The 10,422-nt window shown below is 47.6% G+C and overlaps 1 protein-coding gene and 1 long non-coding RNA gene across 3 annotated transcripts in view; one reads left to right on the top strand and one right to left on the bottom strand.

The window, feature by feature from the left end:
- ZNF326 (zinc finger protein 326) overlaps positions 1-4,466 on the bottom strand; it is a 39,538-nt gene extending 35,072 nt beyond the window's left edge. For both annotated transcript variants that reach the window (NM_001445184.1, NM_001445185.1), the window contains 2 exon segments: positions 1,614-1,658; positions 4,299-4,466. In NM_001445184.1, the coding sequence (NP_001432113.1) occupies positions 1,614-1,658; positions 4,299-4,314 (61 nt within the window). In that variant the 5' untranslated portion in view covers positions 4,315-4,466.
- A 299-nt stretch (positions 4,467-4,765) lies between these two features.
- LOC102159118 (uncharacterized) lies at positions 4,766-10,129 on the top strand. The gene is made up of 5 exons (XR_014844880.1): positions 4,766-4,906; positions 5,835-5,961; positions 6,845-7,010; positions 8,173-8,377; positions 8,970-10,129. It is a non-coding gene; the product is annotated as an uncharacterized LOC102159118 (long non-coding RNA).
- The last annotated feature ends 293 nt before the right edge of the window (positions 10,130-10,422 follow it).

Consider the following 10,422-nt stretch of genomic DNA (forward strand, 5'->3'; position numbering starts at 1 on the left):
TTCCCAGGCTAGGGGTCCAATCGGAGCTGTAGCCACCGGCCTACGCCAGAGCCACAGCAACGCAGGATCCGAGCCGCGTCTGCAACCTACACCACAGCTCACGGCAACGCCGGATCGTTAACCCACTGAGCAAGGGCAGGGATCGAACCCTCAACCTCATGGTTCCTAGTCGGATTCGTTAACCACTGCGCCACGACGGGAACTCCCAGCACTTCTTTTTTAAAAAGATCATAACATTAGTGATAGAAATATCCGAAGCTCTTTTTGCAGACTGTATATTAAGAAAATAAACTTCTAGCCCTTTATGATTCTACATTTCCGAGTCCTCTGTTTAAGGACTGAACTCAACTCTCTGGCGCCTCCTACTGGAGATCATGGTCTTCCATTATTCCGACTCTCAGAAAAGCACTCACTCCAGTTTAAAATCTTGGATTCATTTTCACTCATTCCTCTCAACTTTCTGCTCATGACTAGGCAGCCTCCAAGTTCTACTAATTCTCTCGAGAAATGGCTTTTAGTATTTTTCAATTACTATCGTCACCTCCCCAGTTCAAGGTCTAAAATCCTTACACCTGAATTTATCAAAGAGCCTTCTTGATCATTTTCCAGTTTTCAACCCAACCTACAGGCGGATGTAAAGTAAACTTCTTTTGGTAATTTTATTATATTATTCTCCTGCTTAAAAATATATTTTTCACCACTCACTATATATTGACTACTTCCTATTTGCACAACCTTCTCAGGTAACATCAAATTCAAACTTTCTCTGAGTTTCTTAGAGATGATAAATAGAAATTAATGGCACGGTAACTGTTGCCCCGAAATGAGAGAGTCTTCTTTATTTAGTAGTACATTTGCCTCGGTTTTATTTTGTGAATATATTATATTCGGTACAACAGTTGAATTTTATATTTCCCTGGCAATCAAGATATTTAATTCCCCTCCCTGAGGTCCTTCATATAAGGCTTTTTTAACCTCTTTGAATGGTTCCACATTCTTTTTTGTATTATTACCCTGTCTGGCAGAGCCTTAAGTCTAAAAGCCATTAAAACAACACCCCAGTTGTATTCTGCATACCTCTTCTGATAAAACCTGAAGTCACAACCATGATGTCATAATTATGTCAATAAATAATCGGGTTTCTTCATGTGCTCCTCTGGACAGCTCCTCACATACTAAGACACTTGGACCCATGAAAGCAAAGGAACTCAAAAACAAGGTCAAAATCCATTACAAAAGAAGGAAGCAATATAAAACCAAGCCAATAATCCACTTAATCTACATTACTCAATACCAAAGCCTCTAATTCAACAAAAATAACTCAGTAAGTTTCTTATAAGTCATCACTCAATGCTGTCAGGGCCTTCTGGAATAAATTAAAGGAATTATAATTCAAAAAAAACAAAGAGTCAAACTAATCTCTAACTTTTTCTGATCCCAAATACCCTAATTCAAATACTACACACAGTGTGACAACATTAACACTGATACATCAAGAGACCAAACAATGGCTCAAACACGACTTTTTTACACTGGTGCCTTATATGGCTGAAGAGAGAAACTGAAATGCAATCCCTTAATGCACATAAGAGCAAACGAAAGAGGATACTCACCGTTAAAGCTCTGATAAGTATTTCTGCAAGCAGAGTGTGTATAATCTATGAAGACACATTTAACAGAAAGGAATTAGTGCAATATTAGCAAAAATCTGAAATTACATACCCATCTACTCAAAACACAATTTTTAAAATGCCATTAACCCAACTACCTGCAAACATGGGGTATAAATGATAAATATTTCATATGAGAAAATATATATCTTTCTCTTCACTATCTCCCCAAATGGCAGATGTATTATCCAAATTATGGCAATATAAAAATTAGTTCATAAAACCTGATATATAATAACAGCCAAAAAAGGGGACCGAGGACTAATTTACAGGGAGTAACAAAAGGGAAGGTAAATTAAATTATGTATCAAACAATGCAAAAAGCACAGACATCTGAGAATTGATTCTTTGTAATACACAATTTTTTCAAAGTAATACTTCTTTTACCACTTAATTTGCTCTCTAAAGATTTCAAGATCTTATCTGAGAAATGCATATGCATTTATGTGCTCTATCTACCCAGAATGTGACATCACCAAAAATCATATTGGTAATTTCTCTGACAAAACTAATTTGGCAAATTGTTAAAGCCTTTGGTTAATTTGACTAATAAATACTGAAAGAAAAAAACTTAATACAGTGGTCATTTGGATACCAGTGAAGCCAACCACACTACCCAGGTTTAGAGTCAGAGAAATTATCAAGTCAAATTCTGATAGAGTGGTGGGGTAAGGAGGGGGCATCAGAGAGGGAGTATTTTATCACTGACTTTGTTTAGAATTTTGTTACTTATACTGCTTAGAATTGTAGGCAGATGGTGATAATTAAAAGGAAACATACTCAGTTTTATTGTTGCTGTTCAACTCCATACAAACAGTGTAGTCCTCTGGTTGGGGGGCCATTCCCATCACTCCCTTCCCCCACCCTGGTAGTTTCTGGTACTGCCATCAAACTTTGGTGTGAAAACACAGCATTTTAAAAATCCATTCCTTACACTGGCACTTCAAATATTCAGAGTTTAAACGTTTCTATATCAAAATGAGTTAAAGTCCAACTAAAACAAACAAAAACCCCAGAGTGTGCTTCTGTTAACTGCTCAACTCTCTACTTCAAAGTAATTTAAAGGTATCCACAAAAGGGTTATTCCAGCCCCCTTTCATATGCTGAGATTTGGCAGCTTTAACTCTTCCTGGCATGAAATTAAATCAAAGGTCAAAATACCATTTAGTCAGACTCATCACAGCACATTCAAAGTTACAGAGATTTTTTTGGTTTTTGTTTTTTGTTTGTGGTTGGCTTAGAGGCTTACGACTGTTAATGGACCGGTTTTATTCAGAAATGCTCCATTACTCAAGATTAAATCCACTCACACCCACTCCCGTGCCCCCCTAATGCTGTCATTATGTGCTCATTTTATCTTGACGCCAATTCCTATTGGGCAAGATTTGAAGGCAAGGTGAAGTTAATTTTACTTTGTAAGCATATGAAAATGGTTTAAAGAACCGGCCTGAGAGACGAGTGAAAGGCGCTGCTAAAATACAGTTTACTTAAACAGTAAGTCCAACCCAGGCGTCTGTGCAAAGGTCTGATTTGAAGGGCATCTGATGCGGTGAAACTGACAACACTTACGACTTGAACCTGGCCAGAACCCAGACTGGGACTTGAACCTAAGTCCCATCCACACCCTAAACAGAGAAAAATGCCTTGGTTCACGGAAGTATTTCACAGGAGGGATTAACGACCGGGCAATGTTTGCTGGTGGATGAACACCCGTCCGCTAACCAGAAACACCATCGGGTACAGATGGATCCACACTCATCACTTTCCAGACGCCCTTTAAGCTCATCTTAAACTAAGACAACCCGAAACCTGAGCGTGACAAGTCACCCGGGGCCGAGGATTCACTGGAAGAACGATCTGGGTCGCTGCCCACGGGGCGGGGACAGTGCCCGCCCGGCCCGGGACCGGGAAGTCGGAGGCGGTGGGCAAGGTCCATGCCGAGGGACTGGGGCCGGGAAGTGGGAGGCGGCGGACACCGTCCACGCAGCAGGCCGGGCCGGGCCGGAGTGGGGGAGGGCAAGGTTCACGCCGAGGGGCAGCGCCGGGAAGAGGGAGGCGGCGGGCACCGTCCACCCCGCGGGGCCGGGGCCGGGAAGTGGGGGGCGGCGGGCAGCGTCCTCGCAGTGAGGCCGGGCTGGGCCGGGCCGGGCCGGGGTGGGGACGGGCAAGGTTCACGCCGAGGGGCAGGGCCGGGAAGTGGGAGGCGGCGGACACCGTCCACGCAGCAAGCCGGGCCGGGCCGGGATGGGGGAGGGCAAGGTTCACGCCGAGGGGCAGCGCCGGGAAGAGGGAGGCGGCGGGCACCGTCCACCCCGCGGGGCCGGGGCCGGGAAGTGGGGGGCGGCGGGCAGCGTCCCCGCAGTGGGGCTGGGCCGGGCCGGGCCGGGCCGGGCCGGGGGCGGGCCTGGGGCCCAGGCCGCGGCGCTCTGGGCGCGCCCTTGCTGCGCCGGGGCCCGCGCGGAGCCCCCGGTCACGCGCCGGGACGGGCGCCGGGCGCGCGGTCCCCCAGGCCCAGCCCGGCCGCGGCCGCAGAACAAAGCCACTCGGCCATCTTGAGACGGTAAACAGCCCGGGGCCAGGCCGGCCCGCCTCCCGCCCGCCGCGGGGACCCGCCGGGGCCGCGCTCACCGTCCTCGAAGTCCATGGCGGAGGCTCGGGCCGACGGCCTCGGCGGCGGGGGCTGAGCGGCGGCCGGCAGCGAGCGCCCGCGACCCGGGGTCCACACGAGCAGTCAGCGCGACCGACAGCGGCGCCACCGGCCCGGAGCCGCAGGCCACGGCGAGGCTGGGGGCGGGGCCGGCCGCCGCCGCCGCAGCGCGGCCTGCGATTGGCCGGCGCGGCCTGGTGGGCGGGCCCCGGGTGGGGGCGGGAAGCAGGTCGGCTGTCAAGCTCCCCGTGCCGACCCTCGCCAGCGGCCGAGGGGAAAGGCAGGTGACAAAAGGGAGCCCCGCCGACCGGCCGGGGTCACGGCAGAGAGCGCGCCGTGTTCTGGAAGGACCGCCCGCGGCCCGCCATGTTTGATTCTGGCAAAAGCGAAAGGATCCGGTTGGAATACCTTCTCCTGCCCGAACTAATACACCACGTGCCGACCTTTCGCTTTTTATTGGCTGATGACGCCTGATCGGAAAATGTACAGTTCTTACGGAGTTTCTGCCGTTGGAGGCGCACAAGTCCGAAACGTTTTTAGAACTCAGGAAACAGAGGCGAACAGACTGCGAAGTAGAGAACCATGATCGGTATGATTCAAGACAGTCTAGGATTACGTTCTGAACGTCCAAGTGAGAAGTAAAAGCGTTGTAAAGCTTAACAGACAGGGAAGATTTGTGGCAGGAGTCACCCAGAACTTGAAGGACAACCTCGGGCAAGCGCACATACGTAATAGCATTTGCACTGCATTGCCACTTTGGAAATAGCGCAAGGGGCAGTGGGCAACGTTATTCACCCACAAGGCAATGTGGGGAAAGACAACCGTTTGGTCATTCCAACCCTGGAGCAGCTTGAACTCCAGATTAGAAAAAAAAAAAATTAAATAGAGCAAATCGTGTCAATAGTGAGTTGGTCACAGGAGAGCACATCATGATTCAAGCCGTTTGCCCTTCTTTGGGGTCCAACTAGTTGCTGGAATCAAGTTCCAAAAAGGCAGCCTCTGGAAACAGGACTGAAGGAAAAACTCACCGATATCACTGGAGCCCCAAATCTGGGCAGGGCACTGTGTCTTCCCCATCACTTTCCTTCTCCACCCACATTGAGTCACCCAGTTCTCCACCCTTGCACTGTTTTCTTCTTTTTTCCCTCCTATACATATTTTTTATTCACCTGAGTGTAACGTGTTGAAAAACTGAACTCATAATTTCCCTCCTCCAACCTGCTCATCCTCCTTCATTCTTTCATCTCTGCTGGTGGCGTCATGAGTAACCTCCCACCCACTAATCCCAGCCAGAAGCCTGCGACTCATCCTTTCAGGATTCCACCCTCTCCCATCCTCCCACCCCCAATTTACACGGAAGTCTTTCATCTGCTTATTAGCTCTGAAAATGTCTTAGGCTTGCCATCTCCTCTCCAACCCCCCTGGACTATGTGAATTAGGCTCTCATTACCTCTCTCCCAAACTACCTTCATAGCTTCCTAAACGGTTTCTCTGCCTTTCCACCTTGACCTTCTCAGGCTCCTGGGTCGGCAGTGATCTAAATGCAAATCTGAACACATCGTGCGTCTCTATCATGGATTAGGTGAAGGCGAAGTTCCTTAAGATAGAGCACATCCACCCTGGAGTTCCTGTCGTAGCCTGAAGGTAACAAACCCAACAAGGATCCATGAGGACACAGGTTCCATCCCTGGCCCCGCTCAGTGGGTTAAGGATCGGGCATTGCCATGAGCTGTGTAGGTCACAGACATGGCTCAGATCCTGAGTTGCTGTGGCTGTGATGTAGGCCAGCGGCTACAGCTCTGATTCGACCCCTAGCCTGGGAAACTCCATACGCCCTGAGAGTGCAGCCCTAAAAAGAAAAAAAAAAAAAAAAGTAGAGCACATCCAGCTGGATCTGGCCCCTGCCTGACCTGCCATCTTCCCACACGTCTCCCTCTTTCTCTCTCCTCTACTCTCTCCCTTTTGATTGGCAGTTTTAAGCTACTTGCAGTTCCCAGAACATCCTATGCTTTTCATTACACTGCACTTTTGCTTGTTTTTCTCTCTGCTTGGAATGCCCCTGGTTAACCCTACTCATCCTCAAAACACGGCGCAGAATTTATTTTCTCCAAGAAATGTTCCCACGTCCCATCCCCACCCCCTAGACCAGTGAGTGTGATTCAGGTAGGGAATCTCGGTAACGCTTCCACACCCAGTCAGTCTGGGTTGGAGCTGGAGAGTCCCCAGGAGATGCTGGGGCTGGTCAAACTGCACTTGGAGTAGCAAGACCCTGGGGGCTATTAAACTTTCCCTGGGCCAACCTCTGCTCAAGCACCACCTCCCTTGCTTCGAATATTCTGTTTGGCTTTTCACCTCTCCACACCAAAAACCCTTTGCGATCAGACCCAAGTCGTCCTTGTATCCTGAGTGCCAAGCACACATGCTTAACAATGAAAACTGAGCTCTCCCTGACATCTTGACCTTTTTTTTTTTGTTATCGCGGCGAAGGAACGAGTTTGCAACCTAAGGTCTTGGGCCCTCTTTCTAGCTGTGTGTCGCCTGTGCGCATGCGCGCACCATCCCAGCCCCGAAACCCGAGAAGAGCCAGGCCAGCGGATTCCTGAGCACCCAGAGACCTTTGTGCCACATCATCTCCTCACCCTCCACCCACATACCTTTGCTCCAGCAACACAGGATCATCTTCTGTTGCCCAAGCAAGTCATGTATTTTCACGTCTCTACGCCTTTGCTTATCTCGTTCTGTTTCTATTGTTTTCTGTCCTCCTCTGCTGTTCCTCAAGGTTCGCTATTAAACCCCTCCCCGACCCTTAATCAGAATCCCCTCCCCTCTATGTTACCCAAATGGCAGTAATCACAGTTGAATTCTTGTTATAATCAGTTAGTTAGTTACTTCTTTGGCTAGCTCCTTGTTCATACTCTCCGGGTGTGAAGACCCATCTCTGTACCCCTTTATAAGGCCTGTGTGTGGCCCATTGTCACCATATATTAAGGGAAAGGTGCATTAGCCAAATCACCACCGAAGAAAAGACTCAGACAAACAGGATGCCCAGAGCTGCCTCTGCACAAAACCACAACAGCTGACAATTTGTGTGGCTACAAAAAGGAGTCCTAATTTCACAATGCTGTCCTAATTAGCTCCAAATAATTCTCTCTCCCCCCCCCCACGTTCCTCAGGGAATTCACAAATACTTAAGAAAGTCAAAACTAAGAATCGTATAGCAAATACAAGATTCTAAGAATCTTACAGCAAAGCAGCCAGACTCAGTATAAACCAAGTAATTCCGACTGAGGGTTCTGCAGATTTATCAAGGAAAGCTGGTTGCAGAAACACAGCAGTAGAAATCAGCTGAACAGAGCCTGTATGACAGCACTGAGGGATGTGTTTTGTATGTACGGGGAAGAGGTCTCTGATTTTCACATACTAACCTCAAAAAGATGCAAGCATCTCTAAACAGTGAAAGGACTAACAATAAAAATAATAAGAAAGCTTCATTAAGCTTTCTTAATAAATGTTCCAAAGCGCCTTCCGTGTCGTGTATCAACTCATTTTATCTGCCCGAGAGTTCTCTGACTGTGGGTACTATTATCACCCCCACTTTACCGATAAGGTAACTGAGACCAGAGAGGTGAAGTCGTTTGCCCACGTTCACACCCCTCAGACAAGAGCAGAGCCAAGACTCAAACCCAGGCAGCCCCGCTCCAGAGTCCAAACTTGCGTCTCTGTCATTCGGAAGTGCCTGACATTGGCTACTGAGTAGCTATGGCATGCTAGGAATTTGGCAGAAAATTTACAAACCTTTCTTTTCTTTCTTTCTCCCCCCCACCGCCCCGCCACGTCCCCCACCGGCCCCCACAGCTGCCCTGTGGCTTTTGGCCCCGGCCAGGGATCCGATCTGAGCTGTAGTGAGACCTGTTCTGCAGCTGCGGCCACAGCAGATCCTTAACGCAGCAGATCCCCCGGCTGGGGATAGAACCTGCAACCCAGCACTGCAGACATGCCAGTGGCCCTGCTGCACCACAGCGGGAACTCCTAAATGCCTTATTTCTAATCCTTACAGAAGGTAGGTTATATCCTTTTCCAAAAGAAACAAATTAAAAGAAAGTTAAGTTACCCATTCAACACAGCACAATGAATAATTGCTGGTTCCATATTTTTAAAAAAAATGATTGCAGTATAGTTGATATACAATATTAAATAAGCTGGTTTCATATTCATGATAAATATTATATAGTCATGCTTGGGTCTGTTGGTATATGAGTCAACCTCGTAGAGCCAGGGTCATCAGCGGAGGTGGCATTCTCAGGTTAAAAAGGAGAAGAAGCTAATGTATCATCTTTTATGTAATTATACATAATATGGTCAAAGAAACTACATACCAAAAGGAATGATCATGAATGCTTTAGAGAGCCCTGTGCTCTGGGCCTTCCTCCGATCAGAAAAACTCATTTGTTTCATATGTATTTCCTTCCCCAAAAGTCAAGGTACAATTTTAAATTTAAAAAACTATTTTCAAAATTTAACAGTTACCTTTCTTCTTCAGGTATGTCTTATACACAGTATATATTTCTAGCAAATGAGATGTATTCCCTTCAAGGGACTAAATTAAACCTCTGAATTAATTTCCACTCTTTTCCTCTCTTAATGTGTTGCAGTCCGTGATGAATTTGAATTTCCTACGTAAGTTGAGAGCAAGCTGTGCGTGACATCTGTCAACCCCACCGACGGCCGGAATCGATCTGGTGCATCTGCCCTGCCTGAAAGCTGTCCGCTTTCTTCCAGGCTCTGTCACATGCGTCTCTCTCAAAGCCACACGCCTCACTGAAGAGGCTGATGTGCCTAGACAGACAAGGACGAGGACCTGTAAGGAGTCAGGTTCTTCTGCAGGAGCATCCAAGGCTCGTTACCTACATCTCCCACTCGCTGTGTCTCTGCACTAGGCGAGGAGCCACTAGAAGGTGACTTCGTTTTTTGTGTCTCCAGCCCCCCAGCACAATACCCGGCACGTGTCGGACTCCAAAGTGTTTGTGGAAGTTCCCTCGTGGCACAGTGGGTTAAGGATGGGGCGCGGGCTGCAACTGCAGCGTGGGTTCAATCCCTGGCCCAGGAATATCCACATGCAGGGGGAGGGATGTGCGTGGAATTAATTAAAAGGAAACACCCAAACCACCAGGTCCAGGATTTAGACAGCTTCAATTCTACATTAAGGCAACACATATTAATAAAAATAGAGCCAGGCAAAATTCAGTCAGGCACACACACGGTTTAACTTCCTGAGAGTCTTTACCCAGCCCACCGTTTACCGGCAGAAAAAAGCAGAGTCCGAGGACAGCCAGTAGAGGGCACCACACACCAAATATAGTCAAAATTTGGGGGCAGAAATGGAGCCCGTGTTCCAAATACTGCAGGTCTGCAGTGTTGTAAATACACCAGGGTAGCAAACATCCCTGTGGGCCTGTGCTCGGCACCTACCCGAACTTCTCTTTGGGTTTAATTAGGCATGAATTTCCCCGTTGGCCTCATGGCACTAGATTCCATTTTTAGAGATGAATTTAAAGGGTGAATCAAGAGAACGCTGGTTTGAATGGTACGTTTGAAAACAAGACACGAAATTGCGTGTGGAATCTGAAAACAGCAATGTTAATACCTTTTTTAAAAGACAGCACGAGGAAGAAATGCAAAGAAAAATCCCAAAGCGCGGACAGTGATTCTTTTTGTGATGACTGTTTATGTGCACAGACATCCACGTTTGCCCTTCTATAGTCTCCAAATTTTTGAGCATGTCTACAATGTGAAATACACATTTGAATCAAAACCAGATGTCATACTTATTAATAGTTAGTTTTATAAGAACTTCTCCTTAGCTAAATGTATTGCAGTCTCTTTGTAGGTGTAGTTACTGTTGGGGTAGGGTTAGGAGTTGCTGCTGGCCGTTTGGGTCAGTGCTTCTCAAGCTGGGCTCTACCCTAGAATCATCTGGGCACTTTCAACAAGTTCCAGGAGGCAGGCCTCACTTTGGAGAGTTCGATTTAATGATGAACTAAATCTGTCCCCAGGAGGTCATTTTCAAGACCCTCAGAAGAGATGCTATTGGAATAAACTCTCTCC

Source organism: Sus scrofa, chromosome 4, assembly GCF_054392235.1.
Source record: "Sus scrofa isolate SSC_HxYL_T2T_F1_AM1 chromosome 4, Sscrofa_HxYL_maternal_Yorkshire_Landrace_v2.0, whole genome shotgun sequence".
Taxonomy (NCBI): Eukaryota; Metazoa; Chordata; class Mammalia; order Artiodactyla; family Suidae; genus Sus; species Sus scrofa.